A 25707-nucleotide genomic window follows, 5' to 3' on the forward strand; every position below is an offset into this window, starting at 1 on the left:
TGAGTCCTCCTTCAGATGCAGTTAATACGCAGCCGCTAAGAGCACAGGCAGCGGCTTACACTGGCCTGCCAGCCGTCCTCCAGCACAACACTGAGGAATGGGCAAGCCTCCACCCTTTCACTTGGCCAGCTGTGTAGAACGAGTGCTGGCAGGGAGCCACACACCTGTCCCAGCTCTCCATTGAACAGCTATGTGGCTGACTTTGAACAGGTCACCTCTGTGTACCTCAGGTTCTCTATCTAGACTCTTGAAGCTTAAAATTTAGCTCTAAGCGTGGTCCTGGACCAGCAGCGTCAGTGGCACCTGGGAATCAGAAATATAAATTCTCAGGTCCTCTGCAGATCTGAATCAATTTTTTTTTCCCCTGAGGAAGATTCACCCTGACCTAATATTTGTTGCTAGTCTTCCTCTATTTTGTGTGTGGGTCACTGCCACACCATGGCTGCAGACGAGTGGTGTTGGTCTGCACCTGGGAACCGAACCCAGGCCGTCAAAGCAGAGCATACTGAACTTAACCACTAGGCCACCAGGGCTGGCCCCCAGAAAGTGTGTTTTAACAAGCCTGTCAGGTGACTGATAGAGGCTAAAGTTTGGGAACCACTATGCTATACCAACTTCCCCCTTACTAGGGCATCTACTACAGGTTGCAAGCTCGAATTATCTGGGGAACTTTTAGAAAAGACAAGTGCCCAGGCCCCTTTCAAAGCCCAATTAAATCAGAATCTCGAGAGATGGAATCAAAATATCTGGGTTTTAGAAGCTCCCCAGAGAGGGGGCCGGCCCCATGGCTGAGTGGTTAACTTTGTGCACTCCACTGCAGCAGCCCAGGGTTTCACTGGTTCGAATCCTGGGCACGGACATGGCACTGCTCATCAGGCAACGTTGAGGTGGTGTCCCATAGGCCACAACTAGAAGGACCCACAACTAAAAATACACAACTATGTACCGGGGGACTTTGGGAGAAAAAGGAAAAATAAAAAATCTTTAAAAAAAAAAAACAAGAAAGAAGCTCCTCAGGGGACCCGTGTGCAGCCGAGGGGAAGAAACACTGATCCATAAGGGTATTACCTGTGGGTACTTGGCCAAAGTTCTACCTGAAACAATGAGAAAAGATTTGAGAGTTTCCCAGTAGAGCTGAGTGGAAAGGATTCTAGGCTTTGGAGCGCTGGTTTACATCTGTGCTCTACCGCTTATTAAAGTGGCCCTGAGCAAGTCACTTACCTGCCCTTAAACAAGGATGCTATCAACTACTGTCAGTGGTTACGGTGACTGAACTGCAGAATGTGTAAAGCACTGCGTGCAAGGGCTGAGCAGCGGGCCCTCAACCAGTGACGTGTGGAAATCGTCCCCGCTGGTGCCCAGTGCAGGACGCTGCAAGTCAAGAAGAGAACCCGAAGGCGGATCTACACCCTGAGAAGCTGTGGGCGACTGCCCAGCTGGGGACAGACCTGTGGTAAAAGACTCAAAGACAAAGAAGCAGGAGTGGAAGAAACAGTATTTTATTTAAAAAAAAAAAAAAAAAAAAGTAGGCTCTGGGAACAGGGTTAGTCCATTCGGGCCTTCAGTGTCCTGGTGGTGATTTTGTCCTTCTCACTGCAGAGAGAGAGACAAAGCGTCCACACTCATCCAGACTCAGAACACAGGCTGTCCTAGCCCTAGGTCTAAGTGTTTTGCTCATGTTACGTTCACGTTAGCCTGTTTCCTCGGCCTCTGGTGGGGAAGGCGAGAATGGAGAAATGGGGAGACTCCAGTGAAGGCTTCCCATAGGCGGAACCATCAAGAGTGGAGATGATTCAGGGCTAGACTGCGAAGCCCTCTGAAGAAGGGAAGGAGCTCCCCCAGGCCTGGAGAACAAGTGGCTTAGGAAGGAGGTCTGATGGGTTTCACTCCAATGAACATAAAAGAACCTTGGGGTGGTAAATTCTCTCTATCAGCCCCAATCTGTTTTTTACAGTAATTAAGCAGGCTACCCCATAATAAAAGGGTCTAAATGCTTACTCTGGGATGTACCCAAATAAAGCAGTTGGAAGGACACCTTCTAGTCCATCCAATCAGGTTCCTGGAGACAGCCCCAAACAAACTGAAAAGGGATGGCAGTTAGGGAGCTGGCTGGGGGTTGGAAATAGTTCCCAGTTCAGTACAGTTGTGGGATCCACACTGGTGGGAGCTGGGAGAGAGGGAGCTGCCTAGAATGTCCATCAGTCTGCAGTAGCCCTGCTGTAGCCCATACCCACACAGGTCCCTGAGACTTTGGGGACACTGTTAAGGAAGGAAAGAAATGTCCATTGTGAGCAGGGGGAGGAGACTTGGGGTCATGGAGCCTCAGGGCCAGGGGAATCTGGGTAGGCTCCCAGCTGCCACTCAGGGAAGCATGGATTTCTGCTATCCCATGATTGCTGCAAGTGCCTTTCTTATTTCACACCTGACCAGGGGGCTGGGAAGATGGGGTGTTTGTTGGGGAGGGAGAGACAGGTGTCTGCAAAGCTTCTAGACTTCTCCCAATGCATACTCACATGATGTGGACGATGACTCCCATGCCTGACACTGCATCCCGGTCCACGGCATTCAGCATGGCTTGTGAGATGGTTTCAAACAGGTGTTCTGGATCCTGCAAAGAGCAGAAGCCTTTTAATCCAAAGAGCCTCGGACCCTAACTTGGTCTGGCTCCTTAACTCTCTTTTTTCTCGGCTCAAGGTCCCCAGCTCTGGCCCCTCTGGTGCCTGAAGTGAGGGATGGTTCCCTGGAGGTGGGCAGCCCCCTCAGCTCCTTCTCAGAAGGAAGAAGGGTTATGTAAGGCAAAGGTCAAGCCCTGAGCTTCCTCCACTAACCAGCAGTGTGACCTTGGGCACGTCACATGTCCCTTCACCAAGCCTCAATTCTTCTTCTGTAAAATGGGGAGAAGAATGCCTATTTGGCTCCTCTGTGCTTTATCAGCTGTCTGAGGGACTCGTCTCGCGGGTGTCCCACAGGTGCCTCAAAAAGCAGCCTGTCCAACCATGAATCCATTCCCCAAACCTGCTCCCTCTCCTGCATCCTCTGTCTTGGCGGCTTAGCTAGAAACTCAGGCGTCCTCATATCTCCACCGCCTTCACTTCCGCTTTAAGGGACCAAGTCCTCTAGACTCTGGCTGCCGGCTCCCTCACTGCCAGCGTCTTTGCTCAGGACCTCAGTGCCTCCTGCACGTGACTACAATAGCTGATGGCACCCACGTGCAGGTCTACGGTTCGTCAGGTTTCTTACTGCCTTTGACACCATGCCAAAGAAAAAAGTTCAAACTCCTTGGCGTGCATTCAAGGCATTTCAGTCTCACCCCAAGCTCCCTCTCCATCATTCGCCCACCATGCATTCTACCCGCACTCCAGCAGCCACAGCGAGCTCTCTCCAGTCACCGCACACCCCGGGCCGCTCCTCATCTTTGCACAGGCTGTTCCTTCTGCCAACCAGGCCCTTTCTTTCCTCCTCTTCCTGGCAAACTGCATTTTAACAGGTTTTGGGGTGTCCACCTTGCTTCATTAGACTGCAGTGAGCCCTCGAAGGCAGACTATCTGGTGTCCCCAGAGCATGGCAGAGCTGGCACAACAGCCAACCCTCACTGTCAGGCACGGTTCCAATCTGCTCATGTTTTCCTCACACCACCACTCATGAGGTCGGTTCTATTATCACCCCCATTCTCCAGCTGACGAAAGGGGGGCACAGAGAAGCGAAGTGACTTATCCAAGAACATAACTAATTAAATGGTAGCTGGATTGGGGTCTCCAACCCAGACAACCTGGCTCCAGGGCCTATTCTGTGGGGCTGCCTCTGACCCTACAACATTGTTCTATGTTTGTTCAATCAACACGTGGGAGAACCCTGTAAACCCGATGTGAGGAACTACTTGTTGTTGAAGTGAATATCTGACTGGCGTCTCTAACAGAAGGGGCTCTTCCCTGGAGCCGACCAACCCGCACCAGGGCCCTGGCAGATGGCGTTTCTGGACACCCTCCCAAGGCTCAGCAGCTGTGGCATTCTCTGCTACCTGTACCATCTCCCCCATTATCTGCCAGGTGAATACATTTTTCCCTGATGTACCTCAGAACCCAGCCCCACTCCATGCCACCAACTCACCATGTTGGGCTCCCAGAGGGACTCGCACATCCCATACATTTGTTCTGTGCAAGTGCCACTGACTACAAAGTCGTCAGTCACCATGGGGCAGCCGATGAGGTCTAGAGAGCAGATGAAGGGCTTAAAGGTCTTCGGGTCCAACCCCGCAATGACTGGCTCAGTGTAGTAGGGGCCAAACCTGCGGGGGCCAGGAGCAGAGAGACCAGAACTCACGGACGTGCACGTTCCTGTTCAGGCCTCTTCAGACATTCAGACAAGACCCGGGCCCAGACCCGGGGAGGAAAGCAGAGGGCCTATTTGGAAAATCCCCTTGCCCTGTGGCCAGCTTTCATTAACCCTCCCCCTATCTCCTGGCATCTGGCAACGCTCTAAGATTTTTTCCTTCTTCTTTTCTCTGACACTTACCTTCATATCCTCCTCACTCCTGATCCTCTCTTCCCTCTCTTCTCTTTAGGAATTCTGCTTTCTTTTAATCTTCCCTATCCTGAGCCAGGTCGTATCACCATTCAATCCTCTATCTATACATTTATACCTCTACTCCTTTCAAAAAAGGATTTGAAGCAGTTTATAGGAAAAACACTGAAAAATAAAACTAAACCATTAAAACAGAAACAAGACACTCAGACTAAATACTAAGTTATGTTCTGAGTCGCCTAGCAGGCAAGGCAAAGAAGGATGCTCAGTGAGCTGGGCTATTTTCATTGTCTGCCGACAGGAAATAGCAGCTTATCAGAAACTTGTTCTAGACTCTGAACTTTGAGAAGAATCGATGTTAGGGATCTTTATATATAAAATACTCAAAAACTTATGGCCACTACACTCAATAGAAACAGTAAGTAAAAAGGCATTATCCATATGTCTTATATCAGCTCCTAGTAATTTCTCAGGGCACAATCTTAAGTTATAGTGCTGTAAAAAATAATTCTAAAAACTAATAATAATTCTAAGGTGGAAGAAGGGGTTGGGGTAGCAGGCTTTGATTTGGTGTTTCTCAAACAGATCCCTGGGTATCAATTTCTATAAGAAATTTAAAATTTTGCATTTTTCTCTCAATAAACTGAAAATAAAGTTAATATAAAAATAGTGTGTATTATCTGGGTAACAACCTTAAAGCTAAATACAACAAGACAGTTCAGGGTGTGCATTTGTACTTCTAGAAGCCGATGCCAAGGTGTCACCTGAAGGTCAGGGGTTAACTTTTCCTGGCAGTGTTTCACAAACGGAGGTGCCTTGATGGATTCTCTGGGGTCCATGAGAAGTTTTCTCCTTAAAAAGGGTCTGTACATTGCTCAACTTTGCAAATCACTGCATTAGCCTAACATGCTGGAAAATCATTGATTTCAGTTGGGCTTGTAGAGAAAGCTCCTGACTACAGCCGATCGGAACCTAGAATTTTCCAGGTCACCCTCAATGTCCTGTAATTTTATTGTTTGCAATAAACAAGAGCCATTAAATATATACCGAAATGTGAGTTATTTTTTACAACTTTATAAGATGTTTTCCCCCTAGATAAATGAGTTTAAAAAAATCTTTTGTTAAGCCTTTCCCAATTTGGGAGTCTGATAAACATGATTACCACACATGGTAGACAATTCACAGCTGAGAATATTAACACACACTAAAAAAAAGGTAACCCTTTTTTTCTTTTTAACTTTTTAATGCTAAAAAGGCAATAATATTGCTCCAAGTATGGAAATGACAAAGACTTAGTTTTGAAAACAAAGGGTACTTTTGCAACTTTTTTGATAAAGTCTAAAATTATTTTAAAATAAAAAGTTTAAAAAAAAAAAGAAAAAAAGAGCTCAATTTGTGTTCTTGCCACTGGTTCTGCCCAGAGGTACAGGGCGAAACGCCTATGGGGTTGGTTCTCCCTTCAATTCTATCCCAGCTTCTGCACTGAATTCTACAGTTAAGCCCCTTCTTTTCTCATCATAAAGTCCTCAAAGAGATCTGATAAAAACTAACATACCCCAACCCTAGGTTCCATGTATTCCAGAGAATCTAAGGCCGACACAGTGAGCTCTGGAGTAAGGGTGGCTCCTGGCTGGGAGACGCCAGGGCATCTCCAGTGGGGTTAATTCTGTTGCCTAGAAGCAAGTTCATCTGCTATATGCATTCTCTGCCTTCTTCTGAAGTAGGCTTTTCTTTTCTATTTGGTTGTTAGGCAGGCCCACAGAAAACAGACCCCTAAAATAACAAGGATATCGTCCTGCTAATACGAAACAGGGAAACAGGAGGAATTGCCGTCCTGGGCACCCCCTCCATACTACATCCTACTTGGCCAATCAAAGGTTTCTGCAGTCCCCCAGTCCCCAGCTACACTTCCACTCACCGTTTCTCGTACAAGAGGTTGGCCACCATGCTCATGAGGGTTTGAGGCTTGATCTGCCGACCTTCCTTCAGCTCATAAAGGTTCAGCCGGAACTTGAGGCGCTGGGCACTGTGGCAGGAGGAGAAAGGGAGTTAGTAAGTCACTGCTGAATGTCCCCTGGTGTCCACCCTGTGGAGGTCAGGAGGTACAAAGGGACCACAATCTCAGCCCACACCGAGACTCCTCTCTCCCTCTCCCAGTGGTTTTCTTTTCTTTTTTTTTTTTTTTAAAGATTTTATTTTTTTCCTTTTTTTCTCCCCAAAGGCCCCTGGTACATAGTTATGTATTCTCCGTTGTGGGTCCTTCTAGTTGTGGCATGTGGGATGCCGCCTCAGAGTGGTCTGATGAGTAGTGCCATGTCCGCGCCCAGGATTTGAACCAACGAAACACTGGGCCGCCTACCACGGAGCGCCCGAACTTAACCACTCGGCCACGGGGCCAGCCCCTCCCAGTGGTTTTCTCACCAGAAGTCCAGCCTCATGTCCACTTTCAGGACTTGTCCAACACATTGCATGTAGACATGCCACACTGCTAACCCTTTTTCCCCATACTTTTTTTGAGGGGAGAAAAGCGGAGTTAGGAAGTGGATTTTTCCCCTTTTTTAAGGAATTATTTACATACAATAAAATGCACAGCTCCTTCTACACTCTAGGTGGGAGTCTCGCTGCAGATATAGTCATGGCAGCTTCTACTAGAAAGAGCAGTGGACTGAGGGCTGACCCGGGCTGGGCCTTCATCCTCTCACTCAATTCTTCCATCCATAGGATGGGGACCAACTAAATCACCTGATGGTGAGATAACAGACGGGTGTATGACAAGGTGCTCAGAAAACTGCAAAGGCTTATGTGTGTTAATAAGCAGCAGCTACTGCACTAGTGGACTGGAAAGTGCCTAGGAAAAAGGCCACATCTCCTCCAGTGCCATCTCAGAGCTGAGGGACAGGCCCCTGCAGGGAGCAGACCAATGCCATATCTCCTGGAAGCAAAGCCATGAGTCACAAGACACCAGAACAAAGGGCCTTAGACCTGACCTGAGCTTCACCTTACAGGTGAGGAAAATGAGGCCTGGCAAAACTGGCAATTACCGCCAACAAACAAGCAAACTTGGTGAGAAAAGGAAATGGAGTGAGCAGAACGGCAGGGACTGGAGAGAGGAAGTCTGCTGGGGGCCTTCACACGGACAGGAACTCTAAGCTATCATTCTCTGATTCCACCAGGACTGGAAAGAAAGAGCTGGCTGGCTTACATCCCAGGAAGAATTTCCAAGTTATATGTCCTTGAGACTTAGGGCACTTTAAGGGAAATGAGAGAGAAAATTTTCTGACAAGCTTCCACCCACATTAGCGAACTAGTCTTCCAATCTTCTAAGAACTAAGTCCCGGCACTGCTGCTCTTACGGCCACCAGCTTCCTGCAGGACCTGCCACCTGTGACCACATCTTCCCTCCTGAAACCCCACCCTGATTCTCTTCCTCTGGCCTCTTCTTCCTTCACTGCTAAATATGCAGTTCAGCTCTCAAAGCGCAGCTTATTTTTTCCCTCTATATGTTGTGTCTCTTCAGAATCTGTTCCCATAGACCCAACATATCACCAATGCCTCTCTAGCCCTGACATATAACTTCAAGACCCCAGTTGCTCCCAAGATGTTTCTACTTGGCTCGCGTCGTTCCTTCAAAATTGGTGTGAGAATCAAAGTCATCACTTTTCTCCCGAAACTAGTCCTCCCAATTTCTATATTTCAGTCAACATACTCAAAACAGAAATCACCTTGAAAACATTTCGAGACTGCCGTCATGCCAAGCACCAGTCTAGTTACTAGAAACAGATAAAAATGACAGACCCCCAACTTCAGTGAATGACTCTTTGGCCTCACAATCTCCAAGTAGCTGGTCAAGAACAACTCTCAGAAATGCCTTCCTTTCCTTTCCCACCATTACCATCCCGTTAGGAGCAGAACCCTCACACTTAGACCATCACAGTAGCTACCTACTTCTCTCCCAGACTCTCCCTTCTCTCAAACCACAGAACCACTGGCAACTAGATAGCTGGCCGTTAATATGCACCAGCTCATCATGGGTTAGTTTTCTTTCCCATCTATGCCTGCCTTGTCTGTCAACTAGACCTGAAGTTCTTTAAGGACTGAGCACAGGCTTTGGCCTGGGGGAGACGTGCACTGGGATCCTGGGTGACATTCAATAGCTTGCATCCTGGGCAAACACTGAGACCCTCAGTTTCTTCATCTGCAAAATGGGACAGCAACATGGTAACGTCGTTAAGAGGATTAAATGAATCCATGCACGTAAGCTGCTTTCCACAGTCTGGCACAGAGGAAATGCTGGTAAAAGTTGGTTAGGCTACAACTCTGTATCGTTCAAGGGGTCCAGTAAAGTCTCAGGTTCGCTGGTGCTGTTTGGTAGATGACTGACCCAGGCCACTCAAGACGCCAGGCAAGGCTGGTCCAAGAAGAGGCCTGGGTGTGGGCGGGGACCCCCACCACTTACACTGTCTGGACGTCGGTGGCGAGTCCGGCCAAGCCGATGTACAGCCGGTCGCCCATGGGAAAGATCTTCTGGAAGTCCGTGGTCACCATCTGAGCCTGGATCCCGAAGCGCCTGTCGGCAGCGATGGCCACACAGTTCTTCCCCTTCATGGCCATGACGGCCCCTCCGTTATAGGACATAATAGACTGGGGCAGACAGAGCGGAGGTGCTCAGCGTAAGGGACCAAACGCGGCCCTAGCCCCCGGCGCAGCCCCTGATCCAGAGGCTCCCGCACGCACCGTCCTCCACTCTAGAGGCGCCCGGACGTCCCGAATCCAGCCCTGAGATTAGCGCGGGGCGGCTTCGAGGAGCCGCATTCACCCCCTGCCTGGGTCCTCGCCGCGGTTCGCTCCCCATCAAACTGGAGCTGCTTCCTTCAATCGACCACCACGCCCTCTCCGCCTTCCACACCTCCCACGACGCCATCTCCTTCCTCAACCCCTACCCCATGTCCCTTCTCCCCGCTCCGCATCTCACCATGACTGCAGTGTACGGGAACCTCCAGCCGCCACAATTTCAGCAACCGGACGAACACCCTCACTGCGCAACCACTCTTGTTGCTTTCTCTCTACCGGCTGAAAGGCCGACCCTTCCGGGATATTTTGGCTTTCTATTGGCTAAGCATTCTGTCAGTCATCAGATCAGGGGTTTGGTTGAGAAGGCAAAACGGAGACTGGGAAAGCGGAAAGTGAAAAGTCACTGTGAGTGCGGAAGAGCCCGGCGTCGCGGTGCGAGCTGGGATCGCGGCGGATCCGAACTCAGGACGCCAGAAACCTGGCCGGGACGTGCGTGCACGTGGGCCAGTGGCGCTAGAGATAGGGGCCTGCGGCCCACCTTTAACGCCACAGCGTTACTTATGAGCACGCTGTGTGGGTCGGGCGTATTACTCACGCTAGTTTGCTTCATTTTTTCATTCGAGAAATCCTTACATCTGTTGTGTGCCAGGCACTATGCTAGGCTCTGGACTTTCAGTGGCCTAGAACGGTGCCTGGTGTTTAGGAGGCACCCATTAAGTGCATATTTAATGTTTCAGGGGGGCTGAGGGAGGGCGTCGCGGGTATTCTGCGGCTACAGGGGTTCAGCTGCAAAGGGGTTTGGAGGGCGAAGGTTATTATGATTTTGGGGACTCTCGGCAAGTCGACTTCACTTATCTCCAAGTCTCGGGTCACCCTAAAAAGGGACGTTCCGGGCTTTCCCATATCTTCCTTCCCCTAGGAAACCTGTGACGGCCCCTCCCAGAGCCCATGTAGGAGAGGCGTGCGCGTCCCGCCTCCTACCTTCCCTGGATTGGGACCCTTTCCTTTCTTCCCGGAGTCTGACTTTTGCCACATTGCAGAATTTCATTCCTGCTTCCTGTACCGTCGCAGGCTCACTCCCATTGACTCGGCTCACTGCCACCCTGGCGATCGTCGCAGTCTCTGTGGCGCAATCGGTTAGCGCGTTCGGCTGTTAACCGAAAGGTTGGTGGTTCGAGCCCACCCAGGGACGCAATCTTTCTCTCGCCTTTTATTTAGTAGGAAGGGCGGGGGTGGCGAGGGGGGTGAGTAGCGAAAGTAAGCGTTATTCTCCCAACCACTAAAGAGCCAAATTTTGTATTGAAATAGCAGAGGTAACAGTTTTTCCATAGCAAATCAGAGAGTCATTGTGATTGAAAATTCGTAATTGTTCTGTCAATGATGGGATAATTTCTCCAGCACCTCCCTCCACCGCCTACCTCTCACCCCGCCCCCAAGCAGGAAAAGCAGACAGAGGTTTTTGTCTCACCGTGCAATAGGTTGCATTTTTCGTAGGATTAAGAATGAATTTGCAGTGGAGGCTGGACAGTTTTCCATTGTCTGCCTCAATCGATGTTACAATCTCGAAATATTACATTTGGTAGGGAAGAAAATACCGCGAGAGACAAAGGCAGCGACAAACTGAGGGATGAAGAGAAAGATGAGAAAGGGAGAACATAGCTTGATATACAGCGAGAGAGGGGAGGTGACGGAGAAACAGGCGCGGTGAGTGGAAGGAAGACCTCGAGAAAATGGAGAGAGGGAAAACAGAAGCAGTTAATATGGGAAGTATCAGAAAAAGGAAAACAACAACAAAACGTTTTTTTTCTGGAAATACACACACAGAAGTGGGGAGGAAGATGGGGAAATAGAAGCAGAAACTGACAAAAAACATTGTTTTGGGGAGAGAGAAGGAGAATAGGATGCAGAGGTCAAAGTCATGAAATCAGTAGCAGAGCCGCCCTCTCCTACCACTGTCAGCACCTTCAAGGGGATCTTGTCCTCGCAGTAGCTTTTGGTATGTGCCGGAAATAATTACCTAGATTTTCTGGGTTCCTGCCCTCTGGAAGCTTCTAGTCTGTCAGACACTGTGACTCTTCTGATGAGTAGTTGTCGGCTAGAGGACAGCCCGAGAGACTACAACTAACACAGAAACGAGGGGGAAGCATTGGTACCTAATGTTTGCCAGAGGCGCATCCCAGGGTGTGGGGTGGGAGCCTCCACTTATACGGAGGGGCTAAGCAAAGGACTCTCTCAAGCAGTTCCCTTCGACGTGTGGTCTCCCCTCAAGACGGGGCTCAAAGGAGGCCTCTTCTGAAAGCCCTCCCGGGTGCTCACAGGCCAGTGGGGGCAAAGCGGAGGGATACACAGTGCCGTGGCAGCTACCAGGGAAGGCTGTGTAACCCTCTGGGTTTGCGCCCACTGGCCTGTGAGTGCCCTGAGGGCAAAAGCTTGCCTCATCAGCTTTCTATCCTCCGTGCCTAGCACAGTATTTGACATTGGCACATGACAGGTGGTTCTTTGTCAGGAAACCAGAGAACTTCAGATATGAGAAAGTTTGGGTCAGAAGGTTCTCCTGATAAACCAGAAAGGCCAGGGATGTGAGGACCGGTTGCCCAGGATGGAATTGATTAAAATAAAGTTTTAGTGGGTAGTGGGGTGTTCAGCATGTCTCTTCTGACTTATGGTTTGCTCTTGACTGGCGCTTAATGGCTGTCTGAGGAACAAGAGAAGGGATCCCCCGGTGAGCACGGTGGCCCTTCAGGCAGCACTCCAGGATTAAAGGGCTCCGGTTGGGACTCAGAGGGGCGTCAGCTCTCTTCCTAGTAGCTGATATCCTACCCCGCTCCCAGGTAGCCCGTGTGGTGGGATCGTGGGTGAGACCGAGATCTTAGAGAAGCCCTTACAGGTTTGTCTTGCCTGGGATCTTCTAGCCCGAAAGGAGTGGCAGACTAGGAGTCCCTGCTGCGCTCCCCTCCCTGCAGGGTGATTGGGGGACAGAGGAGGATGCGCGAATCTTCCTTGGATGCCAGCAACTCACTTGCCCTAGGGACAGTGGGCGTGCCCACGCCAAGCCCCCTTCAAATGAGGGGCGGTGGACTCCTGGTCTCCGCGTGCAAGGGCAGGGGAGAAGGTGACCAGATCCTCCCCTGGCCGTTCTCCCGCGGGTTCTCAGACCATCCCCTCTGGGCGGAAATCTCTCCCGCCTTTTCTCTTCCTCCCTGCCCCCATTCAGCCGGGGTGCCACAAAGGCTGAAGCTGGGGTCACTTGGCGGCCAGTATCCGCAGGTCTCCTGGTCGCCGGCCAAAGGGTGAAAGCATTCAGTCCGGGAGCCCCAGCTTCAGGTCCGCCTGGGCTGCGAGCAAGGAGGGAAGGAGGAAGAGGAGGCAGGTGCTCCGAAGCTTGAGGAAGATTCGTCTCCTAATTTCCTAACTCGAATCACCCACCGCCAGTGCGCTTAATAGCGCTTCTGGCCAGATAATCGAGCTCTTTGGAGGGACAGACACAGTGACCACTCCTAAGAAACCTCGATTAAGCGGCTCGACCGTCATAATGAGGCAGGCCCACGGTGGTCGCCGTAACGGAGTATCGATGCGCTTCCCCGGCGCCAGCCTCAGCCGCTCCTCCTGGCTTTTCCAAGCCTCCATCCGCGTTCTCCTCCGGCGGGAGCCACTGGGGACCGGAGCCCGAGCGCTGGGAGGAGCCTGGAGCGACGGTCGGAGCCGGCGGGCACCAGCCGCCGAGGCGCTCTCCCGGCTCCTCCCGCCGCCGCCGCGAGGGAGGCGCACCGACCGCGCAGAGCGCCGAGCGCAGTCGGCGCACGGGGAGAAAATGCGGGAATCAGCGCGAGACAGGAAAAAAGCGCGGGCCCACTTTAGAGCCCTGGAGCCTCGTTTTCTAGTCCTTTCTGGCCTCTCGAGATTGGTCGGCGTATTGTGCCCCGGGCCCGGAGCCTGCGTCCCCGTCTTCAGCTTGGCTCCCGGCTGAGGCTGCGTTCCGTTCTTCCCCGCCCCAACACGCCGGGGGGCCAGCCTGCACCACAGCAAACCTGAGCCCCTCAATGAGACGTCCCCCCAGGCCTCGCCCTCCGTTCCCCGGCAGTTTGCTCCCCGAGGCGCCCCGGCTGAGTCCCTGGGCGCTGCATTTTAGAGCCAGTGATCGGGCCGCTGAGAGGGGCAAGGGGGGTGGGAGACGCTCTCTCACCGATGCAGTTACTAATTTTAAGGGAATGTCACTTGGAGTGAATGAAAATAACCCAGACGCCTGGCCGGAGGCGTCGCGACCCGAGCCCGAGCCCAGCGCCCTTTGGTCGAGGCGTGGAGGACTGCCGGGCGAGCCACCTTTCAGCCCGGTCCTCATCTCACCATTTTCCAGGCGCCTCGCTAGGGGCGGGAATCGCAGGGTCAGGGGGTGGGGGGGAGCACACATATTTTGGGGGGAGGAGGGACTAGTTGCGGAGGGTAACAGAGCAGAGGATACATCCACCAGGGTCAGGGGCTGTCTGAGAAGACTGAGGTCGCGTCCTAGTTTTGGGGCCCGGCCCCCGGCTTGGGGGGCAGCGTTGTTAGCCTCTCTCCCTCCTCCTCTTCCCCTCTCCGCAAACACCCTGAAGGAATGAGGTCACGTGGGTGAGTAGTGGGCGGGACCTACTCTTGTCTGGAGGAAAAAAGCCATTTTGTCTCCCCCCTTCCAGTCCCGGTCCCTCCCCTCCCCCCTCCGTCCCCTCCCCTCCCCTCTCTCCCTCCCACCCCAAGCTGCTTTCACAAACTCCTTTCTTACCGTAGGTTTCTCCCCTCCCGCCGCCGGAGCGAGCGACACGGCTGCGGCCCCCCTCCCCTCCCTTCCCTCCCTCCCTCCCATCCCCCCCTCCCCGAGACCCACCGGACCCCGAACCCAGGTAAGCAGAGGCGGACTCCCCCTTCCTTTCCTTCTCCTACCCCGCAACCATTTGGGGATTGGGATGAGGAGCCGATATTTCCTTCTTTGCAAACCCCTGTGGGAGGGGGAGGCTCCGAGCCGGGCCTGCTTCTCGCGTCCCCGCCCCACCCCCGCCAGCCCCTATCCTCGCTCGCCCCGTCCGCCTTTCTTTCTCCCTTTTTTCTCTCCCCTTTTCCCTTTCCTCCCTTCCAAGATGGCCGAAGCGGATTCCCCCTTTTAACGATTTGGCGTCTCCCTCGACCACCACCTCTTTGTGTCGCAGCCCCCTCGTAGACCTGCTCCCGAGGTAGCGAGGGGGAGGGTCCGATTCAGCCACAGGGCTTTGGGGCTCTGCGCTGGGGTGGATCTCTGCCCCCTGAGCCCTCCCCCCGAGCCGGAGCAGCCTCAGGCTGCGGCCCACCACCCCCTTCGCTCTGGGGAGCGGTCGCCCTCTGCTTCTTCCGTGGGGACTGGGGCGTCGTGGACGCGCGAGGACTTGAGGCCGGGAGGAAGGGGACATGCTTTTTTGATTGCTGCGGGACCGGGGGAGGGCGCTCTTCCCCGCCGGGGTCCGGGTCCTCTCGGGCACCTCCCCCAGCCGGTCCCTTTCCCCCATCCCAGGACTGGGCGCCCCGCCCCCTCCCCGAAACACCTCGGCAGAGCCTCTTTCTCCGCGGAACACCCCTCCTTGGGCCCCGCCGAAAGTTTGGCTTTAGGGAAGGTAGGAGCGGCCACCGGGTAACTGGGGTCCCTGATCCTCTGACCCAGGCTCCCGCGGAAGCCAGGGCGGAGCGGGTAGAATGGCGCTGGGGGGAGATTTATCGCGGTATTTCCCATCGCCAGCGGAGGCAGGAGGGGTCTCACCGACTGGCCCCTCTTCCCCTGGGGAGCCAGGCTGCCCCCTCCCTCCCCAGGCCCTCTTGCTGCCAGCTCTGAGCGGGTGGGACCCCTCGGCAAGCAGACATCCCCTGCCCCTCCTGTCTCCACCGTGGGCCCAGGCATGCCTCTCCCCCTCCCCCACTGCCCCCATCTGCCCAGAATTGCTCCGGATGGCTTGAGGTGGGGAAGGGAGATGGCCTGGTGGTGGTGAATTCCCCTGTAAATATTGTGAAAGTGTTATCCCGCGCTTCCCCCGGGCTTTGTCTCTCAGAGCACCCCCACAACGCTGCCTCAGTCTCGCCAGGGCTCCCTGTCCCTGGGGAGGGGGTCTCGTGGATGTCTCCCCCTCCCTTGTGATGCCTCCTTCTCTGGGCCTCTTGCAGTTTGTATCTGTTCCTGAAACTCTAATTTCTCTCCTTCCTCCCCCTCTCCACTCTGTTCCAAAGTGTTAGTACTTGGAGAAGGAGCATAAAGCCAGCTCTGTTGCAGCTTTTTGGTGGGGAGGTTTTCCCAGGGGTTCCCTGGTTTGGAGCTGAAGCCTTAGAGCTGTCTTTGGCTTGAGGCAGGAAACAGACTCCAGGTGAGCCCTGGGACTCAGGATCTAGACCCTGTGTAGCTGGGTGGGATTCAAGTTGAAGTCCTGTGGGGTGGGCAGGAAGGGGGGGCTCTCTGCTGCTCCTGGCCTTGCCTGAGAGATCGTGGTTGATGGAACTGTTGCCATAGGAATGGAGAGAGCCTGACCAGGAAAGGTTATAGGTTATATCTTTGTGCAGGTCAGATGCCTGCCCCACTCCCCCAGCCTCTGGCCCCCAGAGCAGGGGTTGGGAGCTGCGGTGCCTTTGTTGCTGGAAGACTTATGTTCTGATTTACCCTGGGTGGACCAGGGATGCACAAAAGCTTAGTGTGTGTTTGCAGCTCTGGTTTAGGGATGTCAGACTGTGTGCTTCTGGATGGGGGGTTGGGGGCAGGGGCTTGTGCATTTCGACAGTGTGGGCCTGGCTCTGATCTGGCCGTATGTGTGATGGGGTGTGTCTGGCCAAGTGTCTGGTTGTGTGTGTGTGTGTGAGTGTGAGAGAGAGATGGAGGGGGTGTGTCTAGCTGTGCATCCATGTGTGTATCTGGCACTTGTAGCTCTGGGTGTATATTTTGGGTGTTTGTCTTTGTTTGATCTTAAGAAGCTGAGAGGTGGGAAAGGAGGGGGAGGGGAGTAGGGTGAGCCAGCTTCAGGAGCTAGAGGCCTTTTGCAGTTCTGATGGCCATGGCGGGGGTCAAGGATCAGGGAACATTGAGAGGTTGACAGTGTCCCCATCCCCCCAGACAAATACACTGTGCTTCCACACAGCTGGGAGAGGAAGGGACTCCCAGGACCCAGGACACTCTGGCTCACTGCTTTCATGCAGCCTCAGTTTCTCTGTCTGTGCATGGAAATAGGTGAGGCGGTTAGCCTCTGCCCTCTCTTCCTGCTTCATGGCGAGAATGTGTGCTCATGGTCATGTTTTGGCCAGACTTTGACCTCTCCCAGAAGGCTCACTGAGTGGTCTTCTAGAGAACTTGGAGTCCTTCTACCTTCTACCCACCTGGATGGAGTCAGGCTTACTGGTTCCCTAGATGTGTGGGGAGCCTGGCCTGGATGCCAGTGTGTACAGATTACTCGAATGGGAGTCAGGCAGTTTCTAGTCCTTGGACTGCCACTGCGTTGCAGTGTGACCTTAGACAAGTCACTTCTTGTTGAGTTTCATCATCTGTAAAATGAAAGGATTGGACAAGACGCTTTCTTCTTCTTCTTCGTTGTTTTTTTTGGTGAGGAAGATTGGCCCTGAGCGAATATCTGTTGCCAGTCTTCCTCTTTTTTTTTTTTCTCCCCAAAGCCCCAGTACATAGTTGTATATCCTTATTGGAAGTCATTCTAGTACTTCTTTGTGTGATGCCGCCACAACATGGCTTAATGAGCTGTGCGTAGGTCCATGCCCAGGATCCGAATGGGTGAACCCCAGGTCGCCGAAGCGGAGAACACGAACTTCACCACACGAACTTAACCACTCGGCCATGGGCAGACCCCGGACAAGATGCTAAGATCTCTTTTATCTCTGCAATTCTGGATGTCTGGATGTGACCTTGAGTGACTTCCTAAGACCCGGAAGGAAGCTTCCAAGAGGGAGCTGGGCTAATGTCATGTGGAGGAAGGGCAGAGCAAGGAATGCTGTAGCTGGGCTTCCGGAGGAGCAGAAGCAACCTCTGGGTTATCAGCCTGGCCCTTTCTGCAGGGAAAGTGAAAAAACTGACAGCCGGAGAGACCTGAATTGCGGAGGAGCTTCCAGAAAGAGACTGCTTAGAATGGAGCCATGGGGCGTGGTCTCTATTAGTAGGGGGCTTTGAGGCTGGGGAAAGACAAATGCCAGGCTGGAATGTGGAGGAGGAGTTGGGGCTGGGGGCTGGGTGCGGATCAGGCTCTTTTCCTGCCACTGTAGCCGAGACCCCAGGCCCCAGGCCTGGGCAAAGACAGGGGTTTGGGGACAGAAGATTTTGAAGGACTGGTCCCCAGTTGGGGGTAGGAGACAGTGCTTGTGTCCTCTGTGGGGATGTTGCTGAGACTGACCTGTTGAAGTCCCCAAAGCCTACTTCCACATGGCCCTTGGGCTCCCTTTTCTGCTTTTTGGGATTTCTCTCTCCCTCGCTGTCTCCCTCAGGCTGTTCCCTAAAATGATGACAGCTGGAGGTCCAGCCACCCATCACCCCTCTTCTCTTTCTTCCTGCGGCAACGACGCAGCAGCCAGTTGCAGCTGGGAGGAACTGGGTGTCAGAAATGTGGGGCCCTGAGGCCTCATGGGGTGGGGGGCCTGGGGAGGTGGGGCAGTGGAAGAACAGAGCTCCTGTTTACAGTTGTGCTTGGCACCTGCTGGCAGGGCCTTGCAGGTAACCATGGCAATCAGGTGCGGAACCAATCAGTGCTTCTCCCCACCCCCAGCCCCAGAGGTAATAGGCTGAGGCCCCTGGGGATGGGGTCGGGGAGCAGGGAGTGTGGCAGGGGGGCTCATTTCTTAAAGGGGAGAAGGAGGAACATTTCCTTCACTAAGCACCATGTCTCTTCTGTCTGTTTACCCGCGCATCCAGAAAGGGGCTTGAGGAATAGTCTTGGTCTGAATTCTCACAGATGCTTGCAGAAGCCAGAGGTTGGGGGCGTGGCCATTTGCCTAGGAGCTCCTGTGTGCTCAGGCCACAGTCTGCCAGGCGGAACTGGATAGGAGCTCTTAAGAGCAAGTGTCTGTTTTGAAAATACAGCGTGTGTGAATGAGGTGGCTATGGCAGTGTGAAGCGCCTGCGTGTTTGTGTGCGTGTGTGAGAGGGAGAGAGAGAGAGAAGGGGGATGAGATTCACTGATAGCAACCTGGACCCCCAGTGTTACCAGACCCCAAAATGTTTTCTTTCTGGCTGTACACGCACACAGAGATTTATTTACACACAGACACACGCATGGGACTAGTAGTCACAGGAAGTACCTTTGGAGGCCCAGACGGCACGTACACGTCCGATGGATTATAACACACGCTCAGTGAGACAGCCACTTGGAGTTTGTTCTCTCCTCTGGATGGTTGTAATAATATTTAGGCATCTTGCCAGGGACAAGGTTACTATGGAAACGACCAAACAGTGGAGTAGCCAACAAGCCTTCTGCGTAATTGTGAAGGGGGGACCCATGCGGGGAGGACCGGCCAAGGCAGCCCTGTGTGGCGCGGGAACCCCTGTTCCTCCTTCGGCTGGGTCTGCAGGTCTCTCTCGGCCACTGCGTCTCCACTGGCCTTTGGCTTGCTTGTTCCCATCTGTCTGCCCTGCACTTGGGGTCTCTCCCACATGTGACCTTTGTGTCTCTCCATCTCTTTCCATCTCTGGCCAGGCTCCCTGTGCCTCTGTTGGCTGTTTGGGTCCTGGCCAAACTCATCCTGGGGTCTCTATAGAAACTGCTGATCCTGGCTGTGAATTTCTGGTCCTAGAAAACCCAATGTAGTGGCTTTAGAAATCTCTCTGGAAAGGAGAGAAGGGTGTGTGTTGTAAAGGAGCTGTTGGGCTTGGCCACCCTCCCAAGCCCCACCTCTTGGGCTTTTACTCTGGGAAAGAAGGGAGAGAGGGAGGGGCTGTCCCTTCTAGGTGCAGGTTTGATTTCTATACCAAGAAGGAAACACATCGGCTGATCCAGAGCTGGGCTTTGCCTGACTTCCCTGGACCCTGCCAGGGCTTGGCTGGGTGCTCCAGGGGGCTGGGTACGGGGAACTTTCTGCCCAGCTTTGGTAGGCATCTAGGAGAGCCTGTGGTCTGTCTCTGCATAGCCTGTGGACAGGCTGCAGAGGAGGTGCCTGTGGGTGGCAGTGCCCACATGGGGACATTCTGGAACCTGCATGGTCAGCATATGGTGGATTTCCAGGTTGCTGTTGCAGGGCCAGGGCTGGGTACAGAGCTGGAAGGACAAGTGATGGGGTGCCCTCTTCAAACTTGGGGCAGCCTGGGACCCCAGTGTTTCCAGGGAAGGCTTCCTCGTGAAGGAGTGGATGGGATGGAAGGAGAGTAGGATGGGAAAGATCAACTCAGGAGCCTTGTGCCTGTGTAGATGGGGCAAGGGGCACGGGTAATTTATTCTTTTCTTTCTTTGATTTTGCTGAGGTTCAGGGCACTGGGTTATTTAAGTTTCCTCACAGCTCCCAGCACTCACTTGAGTGAATATGGCTTAGGATCAGGGAGATTTTCTACAACTCTGTTCTCTTCCATTTTCCTGCCTCCCCACATCCTCTGAAAAGTTGGGTAGTTACTTCCTGTGGTCTAACCTCAGTCTTTCCTGCTGCTCCTGAGATGGAACCTGACCTTGTTGCTCAAGGTTACATGAATCTCCAGTGAACACTCAGAGGGGCCAGAAAGACCCAGGCCCATGCTTTCACCCAGTCCAGCCCTGAGGGCACAGAGGAAGAGCCTCAGGCTCAGGGAGAGATGTTGCATGGGAGGGCCTCTTGGATCTCTGTGTTTCTCATTCTACTTTCACTTCCCAGGGTGACGCTCCCCAACCCCCCTGCCCCCCACCCCGGCATCATGCATCGGACCACACGGATCAAAATCACAGAGCTGAACCCTCACCTCATGTGTGCCCTCTGCGGGGGGTACTTCATCGATGCCACCACCATCGTGGAGTGCTTGCATTCCTGTGAGTTGGTGGAGGGGCTGCTTCTTAGGGCGGGGCAGAGGGGGCGGCGTGGCCGGCCTCTGCCCAGGTTGGAGGAACACTGCCCAGGGAAGGCAGAGCACAGCCCCTGCCCTGATGAGCACACATGTCCATGTATCTTGTGGGGTCCTCCGGTCAGAGAGGCTGCCTGGGAAGGGAGACTGGAGGTTTCAGCCCAGAAGTTCATTTCAGGGACTTTTCATCTGAAATCTCTGGGGCCAAAATTTCACCCCTTGAAGGTGCACGTGCCCCTCGTGTGCACTATGGGCTTGGTGGCAAGGGGTCAAGGACCCCGGAGATGTCTAAAGGCTGGCTGTTGTTTTGTGCTGAATCAGGAGCTTGGGACTTGGGGCTCACCTTATGCATGATACGTGACACTAGCCTAACACACACACACACATACATACACATAAGTTTGGTCCTCCCCCAAGGATAGATAAGGGGCAGTTGCCATCTGTGCAAAACAGGACCACGCTGGGCCTTTGAACAGGCCTGAATGTGGGGACGAGGTGGAGAAGAGGGGCTATCTGAACCTGAGCAGAGGGCGTGGGGGCTGTCTCGGGTTCGGAGAGGGCTCTGACTCTCCTCCCTCTCTCCACACCCCCAAGTCTGCAAAACCTGCATCGTGCGCTACCTGGAGACCAACAAGTACTGCCCCATGTGCGATGTGCAGGTCCATAAAACCCGACCGCTGCTGAGCATCAGGTGGGCCTGGCACTGTCCCTCCCGCCCCTGCCGATCCTCTGGGGCAGCTGTCCTCTGTTCCTTAGCCCTCCTTGCTTCCTGTAACCAAGGTGGCAGATGGGGCATAAGCACTGGGCATGGACCCAAGGCCCCTTCCCTCCCTCTGGGTTGTATCCAGCTTGTTGTAGGCTGAGAAATACTGGAGGGGGAAAGACCAGGCCCACAGGGACCCCAAGGCCTGGGCCCTGAATCTAAGGAAAGGCGGTGGGAAGTGGGCTCTGGGGCTGGAGGGATCAAGCTAAGGTGCTGATAGGCCCCTGTGCGTTTTTTTCCAGGTCTGACAAAACCCTCCAAGACATCGTTTACAAATTGGTCCCCGGGCTTTTTAAAGGTATCCATATACCCTTCCTTCTGCCCACTGCCCCCCACTTCCCAGCCTGTTGCTCCCTCCTCACCCTGCTTCCTTCCCTCTTCCAGATGAGATGAAACGACGGCGGGATTTCTATGCAGCGTACCCCCTGACAGAAGGTGAGTGTGTTCACATGTGTGTGTGTGCTCCCAGGGGCCACGTGAGTGTGGGGTGCTGCCCCAGGCATGAAGGCTGGACACACTAGGCTGTCCATCCTCCACGCACCACCATGCTGCCTCCCCAGCCCAGAACATGGCTGGGCTCACCTTGCCGAGCTCCGAGATGCCTGGGTCCTTGGTGGGGCTCCTTTCCCCAATCGTAGGCCAACCCCTTAGATCTCTTTCCTTCTGTAGTCCCCAATGGCTCAAATGAGGACCGTGGTGAGGTTCTGGAGCAGGAGAAGGGGGCTCTGAGCGACGATGAGATTGTCAGCCTCTCCATTGAGTTCTACGAAGGTGTCAGGCAAGTCTGATCTGCAGCTGGTCCTTTTGGGGTCCTAAGCTGGGTCACCCCCTTCTCCCACCCTGGCCCCGTTCCCCTGAGAGGAAGGGTGTCTTGGGGAGGGCCTTCTGGATGTGTGCATTAGGGAATCCTGCCTGCTCCAGCGTCTCCCTAACTTCATTCTTTCTCCTCCCCAGGGACCGGGAGGAGAAGAAGGGTCCCCTGGAGAATGGGGATGGGGACAAGGAGAAGGTGAGTGCTGGGGCCTGCCCAATGGTGGGATGTGGGCAGGGAGAGAGTGCATGGGGTGGACCCCAGCCCTTGGGTGCCTCTCCCCCAGCAGACAGGGGTGCGCTTCCTGCGATGCCCAGCAGCCATGACTGTGATGCATCTTGCCAAGTTTCTCCGCAACAAGATGGATGTGCCCAGCAAGTACAAGGTGAGTCCCTGGGCCTCTTCAAAAAATGAGTGTGTGTGTGGGGGGGTGTGTCTGACAATCTGTGCATCCCAGACATTGTTCAGGGTTGGCCAGGTGTCCCCAAGGGCCTGCATGGTTGTGTAATTGAGCCGGAGTAGAAGGGTAATTGAAACCAAGATTAGGGTGGGGCAGTCTGCATCTGTCGAAGTCAGTATGTAGAGGTGTGTGGGACCAAGGTGGTGTGTGTGTGTGTGCATGCATGCTTGCACACTCAGAACTGTGGCAGAGGTACGTGTGCAAAAATACAAGGTCTTACCTAGGGCCAGCTGGCTGAAGGAAGGTCAGTCTGAAATTCCAGTGGAGTTCTAGGACATTCCTTTCAAATTTGAATGTGTCTGTGATCCCCTAAGAGAGCTTGTTGAAATCAAATTCTGATTCAGTAGATTCTGCATTTCTAGCAAGTTCCCAGGTGCTGCCAATGTTACTGGTCCATGGACCACACTTTGAGTATCAAGGCTCTAGGACAGTGGATCCCCAACTTTGCTGCATGTCAGAATCATGGGGAGCTTTCAAACTCGGCTCGTATCATACCAGTTAAATCAGAATCTCGGGGGGTGAGATCCAAGCATTGGTATTTTTTTAAAGTTCCGTGGGTGATTCCACTGTGCAGCCTGGGTGAGAGCCACTGTCCCACGAGATCCTTCTCACCTACGCCTTTTCTTTGCCCATTAGCTCCTCCGGGGTACCTGTCAGAGATGTAAGGAGACCCAGATAGCTGTGAGGGTGGCTGGAGGTGGGGGTTGTTAATGATGTGGGTATCTTCTCTGGATCCCTTCCCACGTGGTAGTCAGGAGTTATGTTGGGACAACTCTGATAGGGAAGTCAAATACACCATGGAACCCCAGAGTTAGGAGGGACCACCTGCAAGTCACCCCTCCCCAGTGCCCCACCTCCCATCCCCCAAGACTCCTAGCCTGGAGACTCTTTGCCAAATGGCTGGAGCCTCGAGCCCAGCCAGGGTCATGGTGTCCTGCCTTTCGTCCTACAGGTGGAGGTTCTGTATGAGGACGAGCCACTGAAGGAATACTACACCCTCATGGATATCGCCTACATCTACCCCTGGCGGCGGGTGAGCCGGGCAGGGTGGTGCCCGACGGGGCGGGGCTGGGAGTGGACCCCTGCAGGGTGTGACATTGGTCTGTGGCCACCGTGACCACATGGTTCGCCCTGCTCCAGTCACAGACAGTTCATCCTTTGTCTATGAGCTGGACATGTCCAGGATGGCCCACCATACCAGGTCAGCCTCCAGGCCATTTCACTGATGACCTCCCACACTCAGGAGGAGAAAAGGATCCTTGGGCAGATTATGTGCCCTGATTTAGGGTCAGAAAAGAGGGTCTGGTGGCTGTAGAAGAGGAAATGTTGCTGTCTGCTCTTCGGCCTCCCTCTCTCCTTTTTCTCTCTGGTCTTACCTGGTCTCTCTGGGTCTCTGTGTGCCCCTGTATCTCTGGCCTGGCTCCTCCTTTCTCCCAGCTCTTTCTCCTCTCCAAGATCGCACCTTCCCTTTTCTGAGTGTTTGGGCGCTGTGGGGTAAAGGTGGGTGGCAGTCTGCTTAGCCTCTCTCCTGACACCCTCCCCTTCCCTGCCTCTGTCCCCCACTCTCCCTACAGAACGGCCCTCTCCCCCTCAAGTATCGTGTCCAGCCGGCCTGCAAGCGGCTCACCTTGCCCACAGCGCCCACTCCCTCCGAGGGCACCAACACCAGCGGGGCGTCTGAGTGTGAGTCAGTCAGCGACAAGGCTCCCAGCCCTGCCACCCTGCCGGCCACCTCCTCCTCCCTGCCCAGCCCAGCCACCCCCTCCCATGGCTCTCCCAGCTCCCACGGGCCCCCAGCCACCCACCCTACCTCCCCCACTCCCCCTTCGACAGCCAGTGGGGCCACCACAGCTGCCAACGGGGGCACCTCGAACTGCCTGCAGACACCATCCTCCACCAGCAGGGGGCGCAAGATGACTGTCAACGGAGCTCCTGTGCCCCCCTTAACTTGAGCAAAGGGACCCTCTCCCTTCTTTGCCAGCCACGCCTCTCCACTCCTCCACTTTTTCTGGGCCCATTTTTCCACCTCTTCTACTTTCCCCAGCTCCTCCCACCTTAGGGGTGGGAGGCGGGTTTTATAAATAAATCTATATATATATGTACATAGGAAAAACCAAATATACATACTTATTTTCTATGGACCAACCAGATTAATTTAAATGCCACAGGAAACAAACTTTATGTGTGTGTGTATGTGTGGGGATGGGGGTGTTCATTCTTAGGGGGTCTTGTGTAATTTGCTCTGCTCTCTTTCGGGGGATGCCTGGAGGACCACTTGAGGCCCAGGAAAGCTCTACTCCATCCTCCTCCTGTTTCCCAGGGCAGATGAGGTGTTGGGGGGCCCCACCAGCCCCCAAAGTTTTAGGCACAACTAACTGGCTGTGTATGGGGTCCACCTTCCCTCTCCCCATCATGGCTGCCATCCTGTCCCAACCAGTCCCCTACACCCACCCCCGGCCATTGTTGAATGTCCACAGAATTGCTAAGACAGTGCCTTTTACCAATGCAGTTTATCCCTGGTTCTGAGGAGCGAGTGGGCGGTGGAGATGGCATCTCCCTTACCTCCTCCTCTTACAGTGGAAACTTTGTGCAAAGAATAGATAGTTCTGCCTTTCTTTCTTTTTCCTGTGTGTGTGGCCTGTGCATCATTTATCTTGTGGAAGAGAAGATTCAGGCCACGGGAGGCCTCGGCCCTTGGAATTCCACTGTGGCTTTAGCATTGTGAACCACTTCGCCCCTCCTGCCCCCACCCAGGAACCCACGCTAGCAAGGCTGGTGGTCAAGTCTCACTTGGGGGCCGAGAGGGGAGAGGTGGAGCGGGGTTAATGTCGGATAAGCACAGACCCCAGATTTTGCCAAAGGCAAACAGCCCTCTAGTTCCCTCGCCACCCTCAGCTGAGGCTGAGTCAGGAAAGAGTGACAGAGGCTTCTAAAAGCACAAGAAGACAGAAGCCTGTAAGCTCTGACCTCCCCTTCATCCCGAGAGGTCAGTGCTTTGTCCCCTGGGGGCAGACCCCACCAGATCCCTGCCCACCTGTTTTTCCTCCACTGTACATAGAGCAGATCACGGAGGAGGCAAGACTCTTTCATAACCTGGGTTTTTGGGGTGGGGAGCCCCTGACGGGTTTGTCTGTGTTTGCACCCTGTCGTGTGTCTGAGGTGCTGTGGCTGTCCCCTCCTCCTGCCCTGGGCCATTTGTATCTCCTGGCTTTGTAATAAATGCTGCATACTCTCCGAAGCCTGTGGTTCTTTGGGTTTGAGGGGAGAGGGAAGGGGTAGGTGGGTCCCCTGGCCTCAGCCTGCCTCAGGGGACCCCCTCTGGAATGAACATGAACTACCCCCTCCCTGTGGCTGGTCAGGTGCCCCGA

At 53.9% G+C, this 25707-nt stretch overlaps 2 protein-coding genes and 1 non-coding gene across 24 annotated transcripts; 2 read left to right on the forward strand and 1 right to left on the reverse strand.

Moving 5' to 3' along the window:
• Positions 1-1483: 1483 nt before the first annotated feature.
• PSMB3 (proteasome 20S subunit beta 3) lies at positions 1484-10462 on the reverse strand. Its single transcript, XM_001501568.7, has 7 exons — positions 10294-10462; positions 9494-9689; positions 8978-9162; positions 6440-6547; positions 4108-4285; positions 2514-2608; positions 1484-1593 (listed from the first exon to the last, which is right to left on the reverse strand). Exons 2-7 carry the CDS (start codon positions 9494-9496, stop codon positions 1545-1547), a joined length of 618 nt encoding a protein of 205 aa, XP_001501618.2. The 5' UTR covers positions 9497-9689; positions 10294-10462; the 3' UTR covers positions 1484-1544.
• Positions 10431-10504, forward strand: TRNAN-GUU (transfer RNA asparagine (anticodon GUU)). The gene has a single exon. It is a non-coding gene; the product is annotated as a tRNA-Asn (tRNA).
• A 3132-nt stretch (positions 10505-13636) lies between these two features.
• On the forward strand, positions 13637-25573 carry PCGF2 (polycomb group ring finger 2). Of its 22 annotated transcripts, XM_070227428.1 has the most exons (14): positions 13637-13920; positions 14077-14189; positions 14424-14516; positions 14831-14930; positions 20122-20273; positions 20900-20996; positions 21311-21366; positions 21453-21503; positions 21738-21846; positions 22023-22077; positions 22169-22264; positions 23292-23372; positions 23914-24022; positions 24173-25573. In XM_070227428.1, exons 5-14 carry the CDS (start codon positions 20162-20164, stop codon positions 24289-24291), a joined length of 885 nt encoding a protein of 294 aa, XP_070083529.1. In that variant the 5' UTR covers positions 13637-13920; positions 14077-14189; positions 14424-14516; positions 14831-14930; positions 20122-20161; the 3' UTR covers positions 24292-25573. The 22 variants fall into 22 exon arrangements, with proteins under 22 accessions (XP_070083529.1, XP_070083519.1, XP_070083524.1 ...); XM_070227434.1 differs by lacking the exon at positions 13637-13920 and having other exon boundaries at positions 13925-14189; positions 24177-25573; XM_070227425.1 differs by lacking the exon at positions 13637-13920 and having other exon boundaries at positions 13927-14189; positions 22166-22264.
• The last annotated feature ends 134 nt before the right edge of the window (positions 25574-25707 follow it).

The sequence above is a fragment of the Equus caballus genome, chromosome 11 (assembly GCF_041296265.1).
Source record: "Equus caballus isolate H_3958 breed thoroughbred chromosome 11, TB-T2T, whole genome shotgun sequence".
NCBI classification, from domain to species: Eukaryota; Metazoa; Chordata; class Mammalia; order Perissodactyla; family Equidae; genus Equus; species Equus caballus.